The 27,123-nt window shown below is 28.0% G+C and overlaps 1 protein-coding gene across 1 annotated transcript in view; it reads right to left on the bottom strand.

Annotated features, from left to right (window-relative positions):
- LOC129984667 (chondroadherin-like protein) overlaps nt 1-27,123 on the bottom strand; it is a 423,788-nt gene that overhangs the window by 29,530 nt on the left and 367,135 nt on the right. Inside the window, exons 4-5 of the mRNA XM_056094594.1 lie at nt 20,848-21,028; nt 10,046-10,185 (exon numbers count right to left, since the gene is read on the bottom strand). Coding sequence (XP_055950569.1) covers nt 10,046-10,185; nt 20,848-21,028 — 321 coding nt within the window. The remainder of the gene's footprint in view (nt 1-10,045; nt 10,186-20,847; nt 21,029-27,123) is intronic.

Raw genomic sequence — 27,123 nt, 5'->3', positions numbered from 1 at the left:
ACGAGAAAGTAAAAATGACCCAATTTTTCACCGGGCTTTTCGAGACACTTTAGATTTATCGTTTAATTACGTACTACAGCCTATTACGCAATTCATTCATTTATGATTCTAAATTATAATTTTTACGTTTAAATAAGATATTAAATCCTAATGTCAGAATTACTAAACTGGCCCAGCATTCTATATATAATATTGAATTTAAAACATGTCTTATTTTTTTCTAATTAATTCTGCAAATATTTAAACTATATGTTGAAACACTGTTGTAATCTTTGGCGTTGAAGAAATATTGAGCATTAGATATTAGTTACCACCACCAGGGTGCTCAACAAGTTCAGCATGTACTATAAAAAAACATCTCAGAAATATTAGCCCATTTTAATTAGGATTGAAATCTCCGTTAATAAGAAAAATAGGCTGAAGTTGTATATCAAATGCCTTTCTTAAAAACAAATCAAAACAATAAACCAATACGGGATTGTAATGAACCAGTAAACTGTTTCTTTATGGCTATCTTTGCTTTAACCCTTTAAAGGGCCATTTTTTTCTAGTCATATTATGTTAAAATATCTTTAGGCTTGCAATTAGAATGAGGAAAGGGATTCATTTAGCTTATTAGATAAATTTGATTTGATTACTTAATTAATTTGGTTAATTAATAATTAAGCATCAAATCAAGACACATCATTTTGTGTAAAATAAAGAACTAAAGCATCTAAGTTTCTATCTTCCTAAAAAAAAATTTGTCAGAACTGATGCCAACCTACATAAATTCATACGAAGATTGATAAATTTGGTGAGAAGCATACTTCCCACGGCCCTAGAAAGAGTTAAATAGTATCATCTGTCATTTTAACATCTTAATTTCAGATTCATCTCCCATAGATAGTTTTAATGCATTTGTATAAAAGAATTTTTATATATAACCAGCTATTACCATGGTGAATTTTCCATTAATCTATTTATTTATGACCTTCTATCAGTATATTTTATATTAGCAATTTTTTTTTCTTTAACACTCTCCAACGCATACAAGTCCAATTAAACCTTGTATATTTACACAGTCAGAACTACTGTGGGAATTAACAAAATTGAATTATTACTATTTCTCTAAACTGAATTAATACTATTTATTTATGGCCACTACAGAAAATAAGCTGGCAGACAGTATTAAAAAAAAATAAGTATTAACTCAATAATAACGAACTCAAATCCCATATACGAAATCCATATGCAATGGGGCTATTATGGAAATGGCCCCATTTTAACAATTTCATAATAACAAACCTCTTTTACACCTAAATAATATTTCATTTTAATTTTGGCTGGACTCAAATAATTTCCAGAAAAAAAAATTAGTAACTCAGTCTTCCTTTTATAAGTGAAGGTCAAAATTTGTTTCATTTCTGAAATATTTCCCAATGCTTAAGAATCCATTAAAACATAAATAAAAATTAAAGTTTAGCCGGTAGATACAGCAAAATGCAACTACGGATTTGCTTTGTATTATAAAAGGATACATTTCCAACCTCAGTTTTTGTAAAGGAAACTTGATATATGAATTAGATCAAATTTGAAAAGATGTATATGTAGAAACTTCAGGCACCAAATAATGTTACTAGTACTGGCGTTCAAAATTGAAAGATAATCACATTCTGACAATGTAAAGCTTTACTTTTATATTTCTAATAGGAATTAAATATTGAAATAGAATTTTAAAGCTATGAGATAACTGAAAATAGGGAACACCAATCTCTATTACTCATTTACCAAACTAAATATTTATTATTTAAATTATGTTAAGTTTAAGTTATTTATTATTTAAGAAAACGGAGAAAACTTGTATAATTCAGTATGAACAAATAAATCATATTCGTAATTTCGTAATAAAGTTCATTGTAAGGTGCAAGGATCACAGAATATTCGCTTCTAAATATTTATTACACATATATTATTTGTAGATGCTAGGTATTAATGCATAATAGAATAAATATTTTTATTTTAAGCAATGCATGCAGTATTAAAGAGGAATTTTCAAACAAAAGTAGTTATTCTTATTTGCATTTCTTATTTCACAACTCAAATAATGGTTTATTCTGCATCGCGCTTTGTTAAAGAAGCCAATTTCATAAGCTTTATGCAATTTGTTAAGAAGTTAGAGGCGTCATATTTCTGAGGGGGGAGATTGCTATTTGCATAGACTGCTTCCGATTTGGAATCAAAATGCATTTTATAAGTTACAAATTAATTTATGAATCCTTCGAATATTAAGAGATGTAGGTGGTGAATTCGCGCAATAGGAATGACTTATGACATTTTGTTACAGCGTCTGTGACACAGAATCAATTACTTTATTACGAATATGGAATGGTTTCTAAATGTGAAATGATGAAAATTCTACGTCGGTTTCACAAGTGAATGAAAATTGCACAACATATCGATTTCAAATTTTAATATACAAGTTCTCCTTTCTTCTTAGAGTCTTAATATTTTATGTTATGAAATAAAGTCTTCCAAAATCCATCAAGATTATTTTAATTTGAATTATAATAATTAGTCACATGGTTATAATAATGATTCAAATGGTAAAATAAAATGTGTATGCATATGATGAGTCTCTGTGATTAACCTTATTAGAATTTCTCTTCCATAAAATACATTGATTCTTTAAAATGTTGAAAGTTCACATTTGAATTTGAAATGTCTGGAAAATTTTTATTCCAGGTATTTTGTATCCAAATGAAATTCTTTTAAGATCTTATTCCCGAATTTCGTAATGTTATAAATATTAGTTCACTTATTTAATGTATTTTTCAATTTCTCAAGTTTCTAGACATCTAACTCGTATTATTTAGAAAGTCAATACTATTATTATTGCATCTCACTGTTTTTTCTCGGGGGATAAAGAACGTGTTTACTTTACCGATAATCTCTCATATCTGCCCCTACTTCAGACACCCCCTTAAGGGATAAGAATGAAAAAAAGATTGTCTAGTTGTTTTGGAAAACAACATGCTTTCTTAAATACGATTTATTCACTATAAAAAAATTCATGTATGAAAATTGGCAATTAATTGATGTATTGCCAATTAATTGCCAATATTTATTTCTTATCCATTGATATATGAAGAATCCATGAAATAATCATCATATGTCTAACAATATGTTTTCAAAATGATTCCGAGTGAAGATCAGTTGAGTCATAATTTTCAAATAACTGATATTTGTGCTGAAAGGATAAAAATAAGGGAAATTTAAAACTAAACATTTCCCACCTTTTTATTATGAAAAGTTTAAGTATCAATAATAAACAAATAAGATGAAATAAGTGTCAGTATAAATTGAATAAAAATATCAATAGTTATTTTCACAAAATGTTTGTAGGAATCTATCATTTGTACTTTTATTTGATAAATCTTTAAATCATATTTAAGAATATTTGTTAATATATTTAGATTTTGAGATTAATCATTTGCAAAATTTAAAAAAAAATATATTAAACAGTTCACGACAACTTCACTGTCTACATCAAAAAGCTCATTTGTCGATTTTTACATTTAATTAAGTTTGATGAAATTTTAAATATTGTGCTAATTGGTAAGCCTACGCTTTATGAACAGATCGTAAGTTTGTCAATTCGAAATATATATTTGTTTCAGGTTTTAAATGTCATTTGACAATTCTAGAAGAATAAAATAATTATATTCCAGTTTATTTATTCATCTTTGATCGAAACTATTTTATAATATTCGATTTTTATTTTCTAATTCGCCTGCAAATCAAATACAACACGAAGATTATACTAGAGTGTAATTATGCGGATCAAAACTGATATTTTTATTTTCTTTCTAATAACAACAAAAGTATTTAATGATCGGAATTTTGATGTTTCCGAAATAAAATAAAATTATCTTCTATTCATTTCAGTTGCCTTTTGAAATTTTAGATGGATAAGGTTTATATTTTCATTTCTGAAAAAAAACTTATTTATTTATTTTCTAGTTTACACAGCGACTTGAAAACTGCAAAGATTATACAAGATATATAATTTATATCTGTGCAGCTTGCTTAAAAAAATGCTTTAGTTTTAGAAATTTTAATAATGATATAAATTTTAATTTATTTACAAACTTTATTAAATGTTATTTGAAAGTTTATGGTTAAATATATAGATATTGCTTAAATCATTCTAATTTGAAGCTCAAAAGTTGCATAAACTGTCGTAAAGTTGGTGCGAATAAAATACAATAATTTGAAATATATTTTCATACCTATACGATTTAGTTGCATAAAGAATCAATTACAAATAATATTTTGAACTATTCTTATTTGAAACTTTACTGCTAAGTAATTTAGCTATCAGTTGTTTACCTATCATATTAATAGAAATAATTTTGTATTGTCAACCATTTTTTGATGAACTATACCTTATCAAACGAAGAAAAGAACTATCTGAATTTATACTTGCATAATAAAAATAAAGTTGTTCAATAATGCTTCAAGTTTTCAAAAAACAAACACCGATTATCTGACTTCCACGGCATCTTAATCACTAAAATTGAAACAGATAGTTTACTAGATTAGATTACTAGGATTTTCTACAACGTTTTCGCTACAAAATTTTCTCTACAAACTATTTAACCGATTTGATGAAAAGCTGTCTTTATAAACTTTTTAAAGCACTTCAAATACTTTTGTAGAAACAATGTCACTGTGAAAGCAAAATGTAAATTATATTCTTTGCTTAATTTACATTCACCATTTAGGTAAATCCACAGAGTGAAAAAAATTCTTAGCTCATTAAAAATAAATTTATTTTCAGACGATAAAATGAAATAAATTCGTGAACGCTGCTAAATATTTCTAGCAGTCTTAGAACAGTTTGATGAAACTTCGCAGACTATATATATTACAGGATGTATAAATCATTCTGAGTACTTTTTGATCACAATAGAAATTCTTCATACTCAAGCAAACTTATAATTTTAAGTTTATCTAATTCTGCCGGTAATCTATACATACAAAATTCAGTATTTCTATGTTACATTTAACTAATTATTACATTATGCACTTAAGTAGATTTGAATGAAATTTTGTACACATGTTCATCAGCTTTTAGAAGGATTAAATGCAATATTTTAAAAAAAATGTCGCTTTTTAAAGTGAGCAAACGGAAATTGAAATATTTTTTTCGCTACAATTTTCAGAGTACCACAAAATTTAACTACTGAACCATATTGAAAATCAAAAAATGAACTTCAGTATGACAATGAGATTGATTTTACTGTATCTTTTGCTGAAATTTGTAATAATATTTTCAAAATTAATTGAAACATAATTTTTATCATTTTTTTTCTTGTTAAAAGGGCTTTCTACAATCATTTGAATTTTAGCTTTTATACATTGTGTAAAATAATAATAATAATATGAGCGTGCTTGTAATTTAACATGAATGCACTGTCTTTTAAAACTGTGGCAATTTCTTTGACTTTCTTATGTAATTTTGTCTCGTATTTTAACATTTTTTATACCAAATGCATTTGGCTGTTATGTATCTTTTTTTCCTCTGTTCAATAAAAAAAGATTTTATTTCTCTGTGAAGTTTGTGTGTTTGTTTGTACTATTATATATTTCATTTCATCAGATTCAAAGTCACATTTTTTTAAATGCTTTAATAAGCGTTGCTTTTTTCTTTTTTTTTTTTTTTTAGGATTTCACTTTATATTTATAGAGTTTTGGCTTTTTTTTAATTTCACAATATTTGCTATTCAGGCGTATTTTTCATCTTTGTGTTACTATAAATCATTGTTGCCAGATCACTAGGCTCAAAATCTAATCATTGGGTTGTCAATATTTCAACACACATTAGCAATAATAACCACATGGAAAAATATCTCTAAAAAACAGCTGATAAAATAGCTTTTTAAATGCATATTTATTGATATAACGCTTTGGAAATTTTTCAACGTTGCATTTTCTCCATGAAAATTATTTACTTGCACTTTATCTAAATTTATTTGCCGGAATTATCCTTTAGAGGTTGTTTATATTAAGTTTATTTTTGTTATTACATCAAATATTAAATCATACCCCTATTACTTGATATCAAAGAGCTTTCAGATTGTCTTTTTTTTAGAGTGTCCGTCTCTTAAAATCTAATCTCCTAAAAATTGAGAATGAATTTAGAAACAAAATATTTTGAAAATGGCAAATTATGTATTAGCTCTCAGCAGTCCTTACGTATACGAGTCAAATTGAAGACTAAAAATAGCTTTTACTCGAGATTTTTAAAAGAGTATTAAAATCTTACGGTTTTGCATCGTAAAATTTCATAACTGATTGGATATAAAAAATTGTACGACACAAAAGCAATTTTATATCGCTGGTTCTTACATATAAAAAAGATAAATGCATGCGGATTTTCGAGTATTGTAGTTAGTGCGTTATAATACATCAAAACATAATAACTGACCCAACAAAAATAATTAACTTTCCTTTTTATTTTGAGAAAAGCAGTGCCTTTTATTGGAGAAATTTGGAATAAACGCAGTAATTCAAGAAATTCATGTGGACAATAAATAAAAAATTTCTGCCTTTTTCAAGTTTCGCTAATAGTAAAATTTATGTAAAAGTTATAGTTTGGGTAAATATTTCTGCCACATTATACTAATAAGCTTTCAAATAAGCAATTGTGTTTGATTTAAAAATCTAGAAGGTAACAAAATACAGAAACAATTCCAGACACCTTGCTTCATATAATATTTAAAAACGAACGTGTCTACTCAGGCCTCTTTTCATCCGTATAAAATCCATAAAATATAAGATTACTTTTTTTGCAATATCTTTATCAGTGCTTCTTTATTTTACTATTAATCGATATCTTTTATAGCGAAAGCACTTTAGCATTTACGTGACTGTAAAGCTTAGTCTATTCAGGAATTCCTCTGTGTATGCATTCTGTTTAAAATAGTTTTTTTCTTTACTTCGACTGATATAAAGTATATGAATGGAATACAATGCGTTAAAAATAAATCATAATATGCTTTTCACGTCTAGGGACCTATTCCGCACGTAGGAAGTTTCCAATGAAACACACAACGAAATTCAAAAGAATTCGCACCAGGAATATATTAAGTATTGTTTGTTGGATGTATTATTATGAATAGTGAAAAATGTCTCCAATAAAAAAAAAGTACGGTTGCTTTTTATATAATGCATTTTGTTTTTTTGAGATTTAAAAGGGAATAAAAGTGTCTTTGGATTATGTATCCGATTTTCTAAAAGTAAAATGATACAGTTTTAGAGCATAATTTGAATTTGTCTAATGCGAGATTTAGAATAGGATTCACTGCATGAAAGGACAGTCGTTTTTTATCTTTTTCTGAAGCTATAAATTTTTTTAAAAACCTTTAAATTAGATTTAGATATTTGTTTTAGATCAAGGTAAAATATTCATAAAATATTTCTGGAAAGTATATCATTTCGTTCCAATCATGCTCTGAAATAAAACACTTAAAATCTATTTTTACTTCTAGTTTCCCTACTATAATAAAGTATCGAATTCATTTGAGCAAGTAAGTGAGTTGACAAAGAAACCAAGCAAGTGCTTGCCAAAATACTGAATAAGTGGGCTATATAATCTACAAAGAAAGTAACGAAATGCTTGAAAGATAATTTTAAGTTTTAGTTGTGTTTCATTATATATGTTCAGGAGATGTGCAGATACCTTACTTTCTCCAATTTCCGTACGTTGCATGCGTAATATTGGTAAAAGTTTTTATTATTTTTTTTTTATTTTTGAAATATTATACTCCCAAAATCAAATTAAGCTAGTGGTGTTACGATGTTCTGGTATAGAGCTTTGCATTCTCAATTTTTCAGATGATGAATTATCGAAAATAAAATCTTTAGGTAACAGACATATATCATTTCCATTGGCTTATAACACTTATTCGTTGATCTGGTGTCTATTTTTTTTCGGGTATCTAATCTGCAAACATCCGGAAAGGGAACCTACAAATTTGAGACTGTCAGATTCGGGACGTTTATTACAATAAAAATTATTCTTTTTATTGCAATTTCATTGCAGGGATGATAACTGTGTGCTTCATTTACAAACAACAGAATTTCCATCATTAGCACTTGAAGTAAGTCTTTTATATACTCTCGAACTTATCAGAAATAAATACATCAAGACGCCAAATATATCGCCCAGTCTACAACTAAATCAGAAAAAACGTCTGCCAAAATGTACCAAAAAGCGAAAAGTTTTTAAATTTAGAAATACCATAACAATATGTTAATGATCCATTTAATGATCTTCTTCAACTGTCCCAACAAAACATATTGTATTTGCAACCTATTGTATGAAGCTATTGTATTTGCAAGAATCATACTTCATATGCATTGAACTTTCAGTGAATGCATTTAGACAAACTTAAATCGTTATAATGCATGGACTCAATAAAAGAGAGTGACTTTTAAAGGCGATAATTGTTTTATCTTAAAATGATGAAAAATAAGAAATAAGAGAACGAAAAGAACGAAGAAGGATTAAGCTTCATTCTAATGGTTCCGATGGCGGTTTTAGGGTTTAAGAGTGAAATAAAGCATTCTGCAGCAAATAATTTAACATTCAACGATAGTACTTTAGGACATCGATATTCTATTATGGAACTATGAATTATTCGTAGAATTATCGTATGGTTAAAAATCTATAATATTGTTTCTCGGCGCAGTTAATCTCATAGGTAAAGAGTTTAACAGATAGCTTTAAAGAATTCAGAATGGATGCTGAGTCAATGACCATAATCTTCTAAGCCATTTGACAATAAAATTTATGGTTCTCGAAACCACATTAATTTGGGTGATATTTGAATTAAGAACCAAGATAATCAATCGTTTTAGAAATTTCTATTCTTTATTATGGAGACTATAAAAGCATGAGAATGAGATTTAAAACTCGACAATTGACTGAATTCTTTTGAGCGTTGATCTCTAGAAATTGTCTACGCACATAGTGATAATATCGATGATGAAGCTCTGTAGTCGACATGTTAATGGAAAGGCACCATAGAGCAACACGATTATACAGGGTGTTCTAAAAATTTAAACGAAATTTTATTTCCCTAAATATTGAGCTACAATATATATTTCCTATTACAAAGAAGCTTCTTTAAAAAAGGCGGAAAGTTTTATAAAAAACATTTATTCTGTAGAAGTTTATAGCAAAATATTTTTAAAAATTAATTAAAACTTTAATTATAGAAATGTCATCCAGTGTTACATTCATCCATGCAAACACATTCTCATTTCTACCTGCAAATTTCTCAAAGGAATGTTTTTTTAAGAATTTATTAATTTAAATTATTATTAAATTTATTCAATCAAGATAGAAAAACTGCTATATGTAAATATTCGTCTAATGCAACATCATTCCTTAATCATGACTTCAAAGAAATTTTCTAATCTCGTATGTTGTTGTTCCCTTTGATTGGTCGGCAGGTGCAATATCAATTTTATGAAGAAGGGGAAAAGAAGTATGTGAAACACAGTATTTAAAATATATCAGAAAAGTATTGGAATATCAATCAAGAAAATAAAATCATTTACTCGCACAGGCGTTTTCTATAAAGAATTGACATTTTTGATAACAAGGAACATTGGGATATGCTGTTCCTTGAAGAATATAGTAAATATTAAGGCCAAAGAGAGGAAGATACACGCATGTGTATGGCATAGGTTGAAACTAAAAATTTATCTTTTCATTTTGAAATTATAATCATAATCTGAAGTTATAAATATATAACAGAATAATGCACTCAGTATTAGAATTTACATAACTTTTTTTTTTACAATCCGATCAAATGATCTTTAATTTTCGTATTCTTTTAAGTTATATTTTTCAGTGATTATTGATTATATGGTTTTGATTTAAAAATTATCAAGTAATATTTGCAAAAATATGATTATTATATACACAGTAGTTTTAACATTACAAAAACAATGACAAGATTTTATCACATTTTTACGAATAAGTACTTACCGTGGAGATCAAGTACGTGAAGATTATCAATCACAGATTTAAATGTCTCGTATCTCAATTCTGTTAGGGCGTTCGAATGCAGATATAACCATTCCACAGATTCCAGAACATCCAGGGCACCTTCTTCTATTTCTCGAATACTGAAAGAAATGGATATCTTTAGTTTCAAAAAACGGACAAGGGAAAAATAATCAATCAAATTGCTAACTTGAAAGGTTATAATAATAAAAGAAAAGCTGAAAATTTATAATAATATCCATAACTAATTATTCAACGATGACTAACGGATTGTAAATGTATTATCTTTTATTGCAAAGAACTTCTGAAGAACTAACTTTCAAGCTTAAAACATTGAATCCTTTGCTCAACAGCCATAATTCAGAAATTTATAATTCAGAATTTTTGAGCAAAAACAATATTAATAATTTATGGAGAATATCAGCTGTTGAGAGTTCTTAAAAATTGACTGGTTTCTTTAATATTCTAAATTTTTAAAGAAATTCAGACGATAAAAATATTTTGCATACTATAATATTTTATATAAATGTAAACTTTATGTATATATATATATATATATGAATGAGATTTAACCTCTAGATACTTCGGATATATCAACCAGCATTAAATAATTTACAAAAATTTTTCAACATTCATTCTATAAAAATTATATTATATAAATAAAAATAGTTGAGCAATTATTTTAACTACAGTTTTAGAAATAAAAATGTTTTTTTTTTCTTTTTTTTAATTTTTGACGGAGTATCAAATGGACGAAGAATAATATCAGTAAGTTAAATAATTATAAAGGCGTTTTTCTAAATATGAGGAACAGATTTAAATTTAAGCAAATTATATTGTATATATATATATATATATATATATATATATATATATATATATATATATATATATTGAGTACTGGTTAGAAGCGATGATAAAATGAAGTTTGTTCACATCGCGATATAAAGAGCAAATTATCAGAATTGTTTTCCCTTCAGTGATTTTACTGTGGGATTTGATAGGGATTTCTTTTCCACGTATCGAATCGGACAAGGGAATCTTGTAAGGGTATCTTCGAAAATTATATATAAGTGTTAAGGATTTTTATCACTTTTTTCCTGATGTGAGAATCCCGGAGTCAGCAATTTTGTTAAACTCATGTTAAAAATAATGAAATAAAAAAGTAGAAACTTTTCATTTAAAACACATTTTAAAATGAAGTTAACATTATCTATTTTAAGATAAAATTAGGAAATTAATCAGGATTTAAATTTAATTAAAATATATCATTACAAATATATATCGGTAGATAAAATATTATTGAAAGAAACTTTTACGTAAATTATTATAAAGAAATCATTTCTATTAAATTTTATATTTTAATAAAACCCACATATTTTGAAGATCTAACGAAACCATTTTTAACCAATTCAACTAATTTAATCCCATTTCCAACAAATAAAATAAGAGTTTTCTAAAATGTCATATATAGTGTTTGAATTTATATTCTACTTATTTATCTATGCAAAAAATATCACATTTCATTGAAATAAAACTTTTCAAACTTTTCTTTCATAAAATTCCTTATATCATAATTCAGCTCCTAAGGGGGAAAACACAGTTGATAAAAAAGTTATCATTTCCAAAAGAAAAGTATTTTCTTTTCCATAAAATTTATAAAAAGAAATGGTATCATTCGTAAGAAAAGCATTACTTAAAATTCTCCAGGCCTGCAGACAGTTATCTGAACTTCTGTAGAAATTTTTTTAACTGCAATAATATGAATAAAAATAAATATATTTCCATGAAACTTTTAAACTAAGTCCAAGGACAAAGAAAACTATATGCGAATAGAAAGTCTATTTTTAAAGTTACAGTATTATCTTTTATACAAATTTCTAAATTTAATATTTCATGAATATATTCTTAGTGATCTATCTTTCACTAAGGGCAGTTTCCAACTTCAGGGCATTTGATCATTACAGAAAATTTTGCGCAATAAAATGTGTTTAACTTCGAATTTTACATTTTAAAATCATCATATTAAACTGATTATTACAATCTCTAACTATAAAACAATAATTTTTCTATTACTAATAAAATACCGGGTGCGGCATAAATTCGTGCAAACTTCAAAAAATCATAATAAAAAAAGTAATGATCTAAAAAAATTGCTGTTTGCGGGAATATGTTTAAAGAGCCTTTAGATTTTGTTATTTCCATTAAAAAAAATATATTTAAAAATGACCAATAGATGGCGCTCATACGTCATACCGAGATTGTTTATGCAGATCAGCATAGCAATAAAACACAAGGATGGAAATGGATCTGTCAGTTGACGCCAGCAACATGCTATCGCTACCGGATCGAGCATTAGTGGTTAAATTGTTCTATAAGAACGGTGAATCCACGACTAAAGCATTGCGACAGTTACGGACGATGAAAGGAATTAAAGCGAAGAAAAACCCAATTTCATTAAATGGTATATTGCATTTAGTTCGCCGTTTTGAGGACACGGGAAGATCAGAGGATCGTCCACGAAGTGGCAGACTATCCGTCAGCGTTGACCTAGTTCCTGTTGTCCAAAGGGTCTTGAGAAATGTGGCAGCCGAGACTTCAATGGGGAGTTCCAGTGCACGTGAAGCAGGTAAAATAACAGGAATTCCGGAAAGGTTGATCCGAAGCATTCTGCCCGAAATCTTCAAAATGCATCCGTACAAGATAGAGGCATTACACCAGTTGTTGCCAGCAGATTGCAAGAAAAGACAAGCCTTTGCAACATGGGTGCTCGCACAAATGGAACGTGACCCACAATGGTTATTGAACATCATGTGGACAGATGAAGCCCACTTTTCATTGCATGGTGACGTTAATACGCAAAACAGTCGTATCTGGGCAGCATCAAACCCTCGTGCGTACACGACCAAACCACTACATTCTCCACATGTGACTGTTTGTTGCGGTTTCACTGCGTCCTTCATTCTAGGCCCTTTCTTTTTTGAAGAGTGTTGTCCTGTATCCGGTTGGAAAATCTGTTCCGTCACTGCAGAATCCTATCTTAGGCTTTTGCGAGACCACGTTATGCCTGCTTTGCAGCAAAGACGTGCGTTATCTTCCATCACCTTAATGCAGGATGGTGCCCCGCCCCACGTTGCTAGCTCCGTTAAGACGTTTCTCCTAGACACATTCACTGAGGACAGAGTGATAAGCAGAGGATGTAAGGATAAGTGGCACTCACAATCGTCGGATCTTTCTCCAGCGGACTTTTGGTTGTGAGGATACCTGAGGTCTCGTTTCTACCGAGGCTCTCCTACCACTTTGATGGAACTGAAAGATGCCATTCAATTGGCCGTTCGTGGCATCGATGCCGACATGTTACACGCAGCTGTAATAGGTGTAGTTACGCGCCTCACTTGCTTAATACCTTGTAGTGGCGGTCATGTTGAGCATCTTTTGCTTTAAAATAAAATGTACTATAATGTTGCTGTGCTCTGTTTTCCTGATTTGCATAAACCAACTCGGTATGACCGTGTGAGCGCCATCTGTCGGTCCTTTTTTTAACGGAAATAATGAAATCCAGAGGCTCTCTGAACGTATTCCCGCAAATCGCAATTTTTTTCGAGCATTACTTTTTTATGATAATTTTTTGAAGTTAGCACGAATTTATGCCGCATCTGGTATTATCTTTTCCGCAAATAATAAAGACGAATGAAAAAATCTGATCATTCGACCTTGTGGTATCAACTTTGGATTTTATAAATTTGGCGATGGAAATGTGCGCTTTGGTGCGAATATTTTGAAATTTTATTAAAATATTAATTTTTAAAAAATTAATAGGAATTTTGATTGTTCTTTTATAATTAAATTTTCTCATAAACTAAGTCATAGGCACAAGCACGTTTAAGAGAATACTAGCAGTCAAAATAGAGTGTGTAAGGGTGAACTGGTCTCCAACTATAGAATTAATGTGTTCTGCGATTCTATGCCACGCGTTATGTTGCCATGTAACACCACATACGCTATCGACTGAACAAATGTTAAAAAAAAAAAAAAATCTAGAAATAACTCGTATATGCAGTACCACTCAGTGTAATCCAATTCTCTCCTACAGCGAAGGCTGAACTCTTTCAGGGGGTAGTCGCAAATATGGACACCTATTTTAAAAATTTCTGTAAAAACTAACTCAAAAAATTGTTGGAAAAGTGCAGTAGTTGGTTTCTTTTCTAATGAATAGATGGCAGCAAGAGCATATATATATATATATATATATTGGTATTAATTTTATATTAAAAATGTCTCGATTTTTTGCCTGAAATGTGGGATTTTTTTTGAGTTCTTAAGAATTGAAATTTTATCAAAATCAGTCACCCACTTTCTTACAATATCAATGATATTTTAAATCCTAATTCTTTTGAAGCTTCAAATTATTTTAAGAACGAACCAAAGAGGTTCATTTCTGGGTGGTCTCATTTGGGGCACCATTCGTCTTGGACATCTGTTTCTTAGTTGTCTTATCAACTGTTTTGCCGCCTCTCATATCATTGGTAAAGCTATAACACGATATTTTTCAAGGAAGGGTTCGATGCAGATTTTGTATCTGCGGATAAGGCCGGGGGTTTGTTTATTATCTTCGGAGAAAGACCACCCATATTTGAAACCAGAAAACATCTCATATTTTAGGTTTATCTTTCGTTCTAGACGGTTTCTTATTTTTAACGATCATGCTGTTCTTAAATTAATGCGTTTATATAGCCTTAAATTTTTAATTTAAATTTTTTTCGTAGTTATTATTATTGTTTTCTGCACTTCAAAATAGTAAAAAAAAGATATCGAAGATGTACTTTGTGCAATTCCCCCCCCCCTCCCCCCCAAAAAAAACCGTGATAAAACATGGAACAATGTGCAAAACATACAATGTGACATTGTGTGTTAGACAAAAAGACACTTTTACATTTTTCGAAAGATTTCAGGCCATATAATGAGTTATTCTTTCTTTCTCTCTCTCTCTCTTTTGCTTTCTATTTGGTATTTGCCAATCTAAATTTAATTGTGAATATATATATTTAGAGTTTTAGTTAGAAAATTCTTATTCCTAATTGATATTTTGTATTAAATTACAAAGGTTTCTAATTTTTATTATATTATATATATATATAATTTAGGAATTTCGTAATAAATAAGTCATAAATTGTAATTTTAATATTTAAAAAATTTAAATTACCTAAAACATAAATAAAAATGTTTATTAACTTAAAATATTCATAATTACTGCTATTATCATAAGAAATTTGGGCAAATATTTCGAAAGAGTTTCTTTCACAGAGATAGCACTAGCCGGGGGATGTCCTTAAATAAGGATATTACTCGCTGCGGAACGAAAGATATTTAGATAAATTTTTGATTGCAAATCTATGTTTACACAATCTATTAATCACATTGATTTGTTTTTTTCATTATATTTCTAAAATTTTATTGATCCGCCCTTAAAAGGGTTAAAATATAAAATTTATATTTCATTTTAAGGCGTCTACTTTATTCATTCCTCTCCATTACTGTTAAGATCAATATCAAAAACGAAATAATACGTTCTTGTACTTATTATTGTAATTAAAATAAGTATTATAAATAAAAGTTTATTATATTCTAGTTATTATTGCAATAAATTTGAGAAGTTTTTCACACAAAAAATAAAAATTTGTATTTTCCATTCTTTGTTAAAATTTTATTGCAAAAGAAGAATATAAAATACTACAATTCCTTACTGCAATTATGCTGGATTATGAAAGATAATTCGATGCCACAATTTGTCTCAAATTATGATTTTATTTCAATCGCAAAATCCAAAAACTTTAAAAATATTTTTGATTATTTTATTTTAATTTTGAAATTAATTAAGTATTTTAGAACTTTACAATGAATCTGATGAATTTTAAATTTTCTGTACAAAGAAGCATGCGTGAAAAAACTAATCGCATTTTTCAATCACTGCTTTTGGAACATAACAGTAAATATTGCTATTAAAACTATTATTAATTGCTGCAAATAAAAAAAAATGTCTACACTATAATTTCAAATAAATGTTTTTTGAAAAATTAAATTCTCTTTTGGTATTTTTATATAGTGCATGACTGATATAACCTCTATCAAAATGTGTTTGAAATATTTTAGAATAGAAAATCAGAATATTTACTAGATCAAATATACTAGTTACTTAAATTAGTAAAAAAAAAAAATTAACATTTCTTCAGTTAAGTATTAATAAAATATTTATCACTAACTTATACAAATATGAAAGAATTAAGTCACTAATTGGGGCTAATTACATATTACGTTTCATTTATAGTCCAGTCAAAACAAAAAAAACACACACAATGGATTGCTATTTTATTAATTTTGAAAGAATAAAATTGAATAAATATATTAAATTATTAATAATTAGTTTCAAGAAGAAAAACCAAAATAATATATCGTTTGGTTTACTCATAATCAAAAATATGCTTTGTTTAATAATTTTCATTCATTTTCATTACATTCTCATGCACAGAAATTAATAGAAAAATTCTAAAAAATTAATTAATAATAAGATATAAAAATTATCAAGATATATAAATGCAATATAAATAGTTTTTGTTAATTACAAAAAGCAGATTCCCTTTCTCTAATTATCGGCCATCATAATATGCGAAACTGCAAAGACTTAATGCGCGGAACCACATTTTTTTCTATGATTGATATAATAATCTATAATTTTTTTGAATACAAAAACAAAAATATGCAATTAGTAAAATTACTATTTTTAGAAATAAGAAAAAAGAACAGATTAATCATAACATTAATTTAAAAGTATTCATACATTCTTCAATAGAATAAAAATATATGTTTATATATAATAAAAATAAAAATATATATAATTAAAATATGTAAGACTATATAGTGAAATTATAGGTTCGTTTAATGTGAAAAAATACATACTATTTGTTTCTTCTTTTAATTAAAGTAGGTGACCTTTATATTTAATAACAATTTATTTATTAATTTGATATCATTATACGTTTACAATCTGACAAAACTATCAAATCAGTTATAATTAATTTCAATTACTAAGTTTATTTTTATATTAAGCCAATTCATTTTCGATAAATAAGTGAATACTTTTTTTTAAAAAAATTAAAGAAAATTCGAATACCTAATTCGAAACCTTGTAGATTATTAATTGATTAAGCTCTTGTGGTTTTATTCTTTTTAATCTATACTTATAATAAAGCTCAATGTGTGTGTGTGTTGGCGCTCTACAGGCCAGTTCATTTGACATACAGCTATCAAATTTGGCACTTGTATACCTTAGAGGTAGGGAATGTGCACCTGGGGTCCCTTTTTTGAAATTTTAATTAGAATTTTAATTATTAATTAAAAACTAACTTTCCCACCAAAAAATTCTTCCATTTTCCCCACCGCCAACTTTTCCGCCAAAAAAATCTTCCAATTTCCCCACCGCCAAATGAATAAAGCTTCAGTTTTTTTTTTTTTTTCTCCCAACAGTAATGAGGCCAGGGTTAACATTTTTCTGCGGATTATTTCAAACGATTCTGTTTATTTTCTTAATGTTTTATGTATTTAAAATTAAACATTGTTAATGAATCCATATTTCAGATTCATTCTGAAGTACTTTTGAATTAAAATAACACAGAATAAAGGAAATTAAAAATGTATAATCTGCATAGCGTTACCCCAACTGGCGTAGAAAAATTCAAGCATTTGCGCTGCCGTAACTGGCGAAGAAAATTCACACATGCGCATTATGTTCTGATTGTTGCCATGACAACCGTTATCAACGGATGATTCAAATTATTTTTAGGTTAGTTGCATGCTTTTGTAAGTAAATTGTATTTATTACAAAAGCAAGCTTTTTGTATATGTTTATAGTTTTAAGTACGTCGTTTTTTAAGTACTTTTTTTTAACCTGTTTCAATGATTTAAATTCTTTTTAGGTTAGTTGCATGCTTTTGTAATTAAATTGTATTTATGTTAGTTATTTATTTTTTTGTATATTCTTATAGTTTTAAGTACATCGTTTTTTAAGTAGTTTTTTTAAACCTGTTTTCGACCGATTATTTTAAACGATTCATTTTCTTAAAGTTTGATGCATTTAAAATGAAACATTGTTAATGAATCGATCTGTTCATGATGAATCTGAGAAAATTTTGTTGACAAATTCTTGAGATATTACATAACTTAAGAAAGATATTCTTTAGTGCCCATAAAGTTTAAACGCTCAGTGACTCTATTATCAGTAATCATATTATTAAAAAAAATGCTTTGTTTCAGTAAAAAATATTATTATATTAATTGCAGATTAATCATTTACACTTAAATTTGAAGCATAAATTCTACCCGAACTAACAGAAAATTAGAGAGATACATATTATGTTATGGCTGATGGACTTTATATTATTATGAGTGAATTACATAACTATCAAAATTTGAAGCTTTAAAATATTTGATGAAGAAGCTATTAAAGTAGGAATTTTAAAAATATTACATATAAAATATTACATAAAATATTTAATTATTAAAATTTTAACGAGCATTAAGACTGGCGAACCGGCTGGTCGCCAAAGGCGGCTAGTATTATATAATTTTTATATATAGTATTTAAAATATTTAATATTAAATATTTGAATATTTGCTTTGTAAAAAATTATTTTTCGTGTCTTTCATATCTAATAGCAATTTATTTATTAACTTTATATAATTATTCTTTTACAATCTAATAACAATGTTATCGATACTTAATATTTACAAATAGTTTAGAATATTTTGTAACAGTTTCCATGATTTTCTAAAATATGAGATATCAGCTTTTCTTTTTTTTTTATAGATAATTTGATTGTATATTCATTTTTGTTGTAAATTCTTAAAATATAGATTTTTGTTAAACCTCCGTTGATGAATATTAGAATATTACATTATTTGGAATAAATTTGATTATACAATCGGATTAAGATTAAATTGTACTGTGTATAAATGCAATAATAGGGATAATTATATTTATTGTTGTGACCAATGACTTCTGAAAAATGATGTTTAAAAGATTTCGCGAAAAATTTGAATAATTAGTTTCAATAAAACTAAACAAATAAAAAAGACAAAAAATATTTAAAAAAAAATTTTTTTCCCTCCTAAATTAAAATATTTTGATGTCTTATATCTAAGATAATTTTTAAAATACCCATCTAAATACAATTATGATAATATATATATAAATTGCAATCTTTGATATAATTTATAGTTTTTCTTCACTGATAAACAATGTTTTATTTCCTTAGTTGCAGTTTTCCGCATTCTACGCTCTTGACTCGAGTAAAAGAACATGAAAAACTGCGCATCAATCACTGTCAGGAGTATCAGCAGCCCCTAGAGAACATATATATGGCTGGTCGCAAATGATCCTTCACCCTCTAAATTTCTTGAGTTAGAACTTTGTCAAACTGAATGATTTGGGGTGAGCCCAGGCTCATAAAATTAAATGATATAACATTCTAGAAAAATTGTGAAAATCTTTCTTAGTCAGCAAATATGCCAAAGTGTATAACTTTGCTAAATGAACAGTTTACTCTAAAAATATTTTGAAAGTACTTTTTACCTTGCTTATCGCATTCTTTAATTTACTTATAGCATGCTTGTCTATAAGAAATTTCATATAAATTGGTTGAAACTGGCCAAAAAATCAAGATACAAAATTTCTTGATATTCAAAGTCAGCATATAGGGATGTTCGGATATTAAACATTTTTCGTTTCAGAACTATTACTCATAATATCATCATAAATACAGAGAAATAAAGAAAATTATTCATTTTTTTTTTCATTTATTAATGTTTGAAACTTTTCGTTGCACAATAAAGATCTAATCTATACGAATTCGCTAAATTTTGATGTCTTATACTCGCAATGATAGTTCATGCAACAGTTATGTCTTCTTGAAATTCAATGACTTCCGGAAATTGTGTGGTTAGTAACAAGTTTTGTGGGGTAAGTCCATAAAAAGAAATCACATGAGATGCAAGATTCAAGTATCTTGGTGGTCTCATGATAAAGTACAAACAATGTCACCTGCATGTCAAATTTAGCGATTTTGAAGCTTTTGTTTCCAACTGACGTACATTGTGTTTAGACCTATGAGTTCCTCAATGGGATGAGACCTTATTTTGTTGAAATCTATAATTCGCTCTATTCCTATGTAGTTGTGGAAATAACTATATCTGTAACATGTACAGAAAATCCCCATCTGTTGTAATATAGAACAAAATTTGGGATTTTTTTTTATTTTCATTTATCACTAATTTTATTGCGGGTTAATTATTTGGAAATATAGTTTTTTAAAATAAATACACGTATTCATTTGTGCAAAATCTGTACATATAACTTTGATTCATAATTTCTTGCTTGTTCCTGTAAGCAAAATTTCGAGACTCTGTGGTTAGTATAATTCCTTTTGTGATAGTTTAGTTTGATTAAATCTTAAGTGATTATGATCATCAGCCATTATGGTTGCTAAGGGTTTTTATTATAAATAAATTCCAGAATATTCGAACCAAATATTCTGGAAAGCTCGGGATGGAGGTTAGTGAATCGAATTTCTCCAAAATCTTATGATTATATATATATATATATATATATATATATATATATATATATATATATATATATATATACTAGATATAATTTTGAAGTTATTCGATTGGCCAATCATTTTCGTGAAAGATGAAACTTCGCCATTTTATTGGGTATATATTCTACTCACCAATTCTTCTGGAGAAATATGAACTTGAGTGTCTTCCCATAAGTTTCAAAAGAATGAGAATCTAATTTTGTAATTAGATTGCCACGCAGGTCCAGTTGGCGCAGCCGGCTCAAATTGCGCAGGGCTTGGTAGGGGACAGCAGTAAGATGGTTACCTCCCAGTTTCAACCACTCTAATGAATCTGAAATGAAAATGATTCAAATAAACACAGAGGGAAATTGAGAATGTTTCACAAAATGTAATCATTTCATTTTTACTTTTTTCTTGTACGAAGCACACAAAAAGTAAGTATTGTAGCCTTGAACTAATTCGAGCTCGAGATTTTGACGCATCTCCCTCTTTCCGATATGCCTGTGTCTGAAAAGTGCATTTTTGAAATTCTATCGCCCAATCACTGTGAACAGAATATCTTTAAAACTCTTTGAGATTGAATTATAAAATTTTATATGAGATCTTCGCCGAAATCTGTCGACTTCTATTCAATTTTTAAATGAAATACATTCCGAGGAAGCTTAACCTTTCGTCTGATGAAGTAGAAATAAACATGGCAACTACCAAACAAAATAAGTCGATGAACCAGATTTAGAAAACAGATTTATCATCTAAAATGTAGATATGTATGAATTTAAATCTTCAGACGATTTTATGAGAATAATTATAGTTTTATATTAAATTTTGATTTCAATTGGTCAAAAAATGAGTCTAAATCGCACAATAGTTTTTATGATATTTGTATTTCAACAGCATCTCACCAATTAATCGCCAAAAACCCGACAAATGTGGCACGCCATTAGGCCATTTTATAACTGTTGTTCACTAATGGCATGTGGCTAATAATATGCAAGCCTATTTATTAGAGAGTAAACGGAAAAGTTTTAGATCAATCTCACTCTTTATAAAAAATTCTTATGAATATTTATGTGCTTATATTGCGGTTGGTTATTGTTTATGAATGTCAGATAATATTAAAACTCAACGGAACTGGATTCGTCCCTTTTACATAATGCTTTTTTGTGTGCATGGCATTCTAAAGAAGTTAAAAAAATGTAGATTAGTTTACAAATAAAGTATTTTATAGCGTCGGAAATTTGTTTTGTGAAAAATTTTTCAATTGTGTCGTAACACTTTAACAAATAGTTTGATTTTATAAATGAATAGTAATTTTCTTATTATTTTGTAAATAAATACTAGAATTAAGTATATAATAGCATAATTATATTTTTCCATTTTGTGGATAGTCGTATGTAAATAGAGAAAATTTCATTTGGTCAGATTTAAAAATTAAATGCAGTGAATTTTGGGAATATGAATTTTGCAAATATTTCCAAAATCTTTACTGAGAATTGATAGTTCTGACATAAATTATTGAATAAAATTAAACTTATAATTACTCAAAATAACTATTTTTGTTTTGAAATGAAATTATTATAGTTTAGGCATAGCTTGCAGGCTTTATATATTTTCTATATATTGCAAATAACAAATATGATAAAAACCTCATTTGTATCATATTTGTTTATTTTATATTACTGTTGCCTCATTTGTTTTACTGTTACAAGATAATATAACGATATCTATATACTTATAATAAAGCTCGATGTGTGTGTGTGTGTGTGTGTGTGTGTGTGTTGGCGCTCTACAGGCCAGACCGTTTGACATACAGCTACCAAATTTGGTACATGTATACCTTGGAGGTTGGGAATGTGCATCTGGGGTTTCTTTTTTCGAATTTTTAATTAGAATTTTAATTATTAATTAAAAACTAACTTTCCCGCCAAAAAAATCTTCCATTTTCCCCACCGCCAACTTTTCCGCCAAAAAAATCTTCCATTATCCCCAGCGCCAAACGAGAAAGGCTTCAGTTTTTTTTTCTCCCAACAGTAATGAGGCTAGGGTTAAAATTTTTCGGCGGATTATTTCAATCGGTTCTGTTTATTTTCTTAATGTTTGATGCATTTAAAATTAAACATTGTTAATGAATCAATCTTTCAGATTCATTCTGAAGTACTTTTGAATTAAAATAAAACAGAATAAAGGAAATTAAAAATTTCTAATCCGCATAGCGTTACCCCAACTGGCGTAGAAAAAATCACGTATTTGCGTTACGTAACCGGCGAAGAAAATTCACGCATGCGCATTCTGTTCTGATTGTTGCCATGACAACGTTATCAATGGATGATTTAAATTATTTTTGGGTTAGTTGCATGCTTTTGTAAGTAAATTGTATTTATGTTAGTTATAGATTTTTTGTATATGCTTATAGTTTTAAGTACATCGTTTTTTAAGTAGTTTTTTTAAAACCTGTTTTCAACCGTTTATTTTAAGCGATTCGTTTTATTTTCTTAGTGTTTGATGCATTTAAATTTAAACATTGTTAATGAATCGATCTGCTCATAATGAATCTAAGAAAATTTTGTTGACCAACTCTTGAGATATTACATAAATTTAAAAAGATATTCTTTAGTGCCCATAAAGTTTAAACGCTGAGTGATTCTATTTTCAGTAATCAGATTATAAAAAAATGCTTTGTTTCAGTAAAAAATATTATTATATTAATTGAAGATAAATTCTTTCCACTTTAATTTAAAGCATAAATTCTACGGGTGCTAACAGAAAATGAGAGAGATACATATTACGTTATGACTGAAGGCCTTTATAATATTACGAATGAATTATATGATAATCAAAATTTGAAGTTTTAAAATATTTTGATGAAGAAGCTATTAAAGTAGAAATTGCATAAAATATTTAATTATTAAAATTTTAACGAACATTAAGATTGGCGAACCGGCTGGTCGCCAAAGGCGGCTAGTAGTATATAAAAGATATTATTTCCAAAAAGGCTTATCTGTCTTCACATAACACAAATTACCTACCATTATAAAAAAGTATACATTATTAATTTCAAAATAATAAATTTGTACTTATAATTTATTCAATAAACTGTTTATGGGATTATAACGTAAATATATCTCTCAGTAATTATCTATCATATCAGTTAATCATTATTTTCTATTTTTATTTTCCTGGGACTTTTTGAAAACTTTAGATGTCAGGCTTATTTCGGATATTATGTAGATTTATGCATCTAACAAAAGGAATGTATTTATGAAGTAAAATACAGAATTTATAAAAGAAGCAAATTTGTAAAAGCTTCTAGTGGATTTTTTTCAATGCATTCTATAATAAGTTTAGTTGGCCCAAATAAAAAAAATCTAAAGTATAAACATTTATATTGTGTTTTTATAAAAAAATAATGAAGCAGATGATATATGTATATTTTTTTAATAATGTCCAAAGCTTAAAAAGAATCAGAAATAATACAATGTTGCTTTAAAACTTCATCAAATATTTTTACTTTCTTCTTCAATGATTTTTAGTTAAACACTCTTGTATATTGTGAAGATCTCAAATGGAAATTTTTTAAACATTTATCATTTTTTATTCGATGTAGCTTACAATTTTTCATATATCTTCATGATTTATTAAGTTTTCATTAATTTTTAATATTTTTATTCGAATGCGTCGAAAGAAAGAATCTCTACACAGCTGTTAAATTTTAACATAGATTATTTTCTTCAAATTGTTTATTAAATAATTTTTGTAAATTGCTTATTAAACAAAGAATTGTTCCTTTAAGTTTTTCTTAAATAAAGTGTGCCATCCTCAAATTATTTTTAAGATAAAACTACAAAATTTCCATTATACTTGAGAAAATTCTTCTGATTTTTAAGTACTTTATTTTCAGCATGTCTTAGCGATAAAATTAAATATATCTTTTTCACTTTAATCGCAAATTGCCATACTGCATCTTTGTGAACAACGTGATATTTTACACAAATATGAACGACTTACTCGTATGATAATTAATTATTCAAAGTAATATTTAAAAATATCGTTACATTTCCCGAATGAAGTAACATTAATTCGAAATCACTCTCACAATAAATTTAAATAAATTACACCTTAAGAGTCTCGTTTGGTAGCAACTAAAATTGTTACCATAAATCTCGCTCAATTTTCGAAAATGCAAGGAAACCGATATAACCTTCCAGATTTCTAGAAACAACAAGAATAAATTTCCCCAGAAACGTTCATGAGGGGCATGTATCATTCACTTCATTTTAATTTCATGAAAATATTATAATTATGTGCCACTCCAGTTCTGGCGATACTTTTATTTATCGCCTCCAAACCCTTGTCCCGCTCCTTATGAATTATTAAAATATTCCAGAATGGCTGATTGGCGGTTTGAAAGAACCCATGCATGAACTGGACTAACTATCAGAGGGGAAATTCTGACCAACCAACCGAGAAGCTTTTGTGAAGTGTAGAAAATAAACGGTGGGGTAATTCCAGAATGCAAAGTCATCACGAGAGAAGAATTTAGCCCATTCTCAATTATCGGGGTGTCTTGCAGTGGAGGCAGAACTGTTTGGAGGTGCACTTGCTATGGAGGAGTTACCCACTGAATTCACCTCCCAAAGAGAACTTCAACTCTGCGCACGCTTCTTTCAGCTAATTACCCTAATGTTGATGGCATTTTAATTGTTCTGTTGAAGGGAAAAACTCCCGTGGATGCGAGAACTTTAATTAAAAATCTGGTCTAAGTCTCTCATCCACGCCTTCTGTTTAATTTGAAATCCATTAATGTTTAATTCCGGCTGCAGAAATTAAGTTTATAACTCGCCTCCTTTTTTTTTAGCTTGCGAATATTCTTCAGATCCAATCTTAGAACTTCGCTACTTTAGAAGTTAGTCTTTGAAGTTCTTGACGAGATTTAGCTAATGGCAGCATTTACTAAGCAATTTACATTCTAATTTTTAAAGTTGGGATGCATTTTCTTGTAACCGAAAGTGTTGTTTCAATGTATCTTCTTTAAGCCATCAAGATTCTTAAATGTGCTCAAAAATTTTATTGTGTCGTTAATAAGAAACATATATGAAATGTATCTTTATAATATCTCATTCCTGACACTATGAGTCCTTTTAAATAAGTTTGTAAAGTTTATATTGAAACAAGGAATGAAGTTACTATAAATTAAAATATAGTGACTGTTCATGGCTTATTGACTCTTTTTACGAATTGTATGTTTGGTGTTAGAAATCTTAACTTTTGAAAATATCAATGCCATGAAATTATTGCGGGCGTTTCCGCTTCAAATTCTGATAGGCATAAAACGAAATTCATTTTATTTTCTACAGATGGCTTTATCAAGAATTAATACTTTTCTTCAAAATTAGAGTGGAGATTCAGTATTTTCACATCAATAAGGATTTACCTATAAGTGAATTTCTAAAATCAATGGAGATTCACCAATTCGTCCTATAAGTGAACCAGATTTCAGATTTACTCTTCGAAAAATATAATGCAAGTAATGCAAGATGAGATTTAACGTTCCTTTGAAGCTGTTCATTAATTAGGAAATTTGAAATTGAAATTTTTTAAAAAACAATACGGAGTAAGAATGTCTAAATAGTCATCTTCCGTAGCCTGGATGATCAGCTCTCTGTCTAGAATTTCATTTTCCCTTTCTTTTGAACAACTCCATAGGTTGATCAAGATCTCCTGTTGGCGCAGTTGTCCTCCTTCATGGAGAATAAGACTAAAAATCGGATAATTTTCATCTCTTACCTGAATTAAATAATTAGTTAAGTTTATTAAAATGATAATTCTAGGGTAATGAGAAGTTTCAAACAAATGTTAGGTATTTCGTATCACAAGTGGAATCGTTTTTGAATAAGAAATAGCAACCCTGACCCATCAACACCATGAAACTTTATGGCGATTATATCTAAAAATAATGAAAATATTTCTCAACTTCAAAAATTAGAATGTAAATTGCTTAGAAAGTGCTGCTATTAACTAAATGTTATAAAGAAGGTTGAAGACTAAGATGGTAGATAACTTTTGGTAATAAATTCAATTTGTTTTTACTTTTTCCTTACGGTTCATCGGGACTTTTAAAAACCCTATCCTAATATTATATTCTCTGCACTGTAAAAACACAACAGCCGGATGAAATAAACTTCAGTTAGGCCAGAATTCCATAAATGTTTATTCTGTACATATATATACTACTATTATAGATAGCATTTTCAAAAATTTTCTTGTATCATATTTTCTGACTTCTTTATAAGAATAATAGAACCTAATCTTCCTAGGACAGTCAATTTTCTAACGGAGTACAAATCATTAAAAACACACTTGTTCGAGTAGTCAAAATTCTAATCGCTTGCTGTTTTCCTTGATATTGTGATATGTGACATTACTTTT

Source organism: Argiope bruennichi, chromosome 9 (genome assembly GCF_947563725.1).
Source record: "Argiope bruennichi chromosome 9, qqArgBrue1.1, whole genome shotgun sequence".
NCBI lineage: Eukaryota > Metazoa > Arthropoda > Arachnida > Araneae > Araneidae > Argiope > Argiope bruennichi.
Note: the sequence above shows the minus strand (reverse complement) of the source record. Positions and strands in the feature narration are given on the sequence as shown.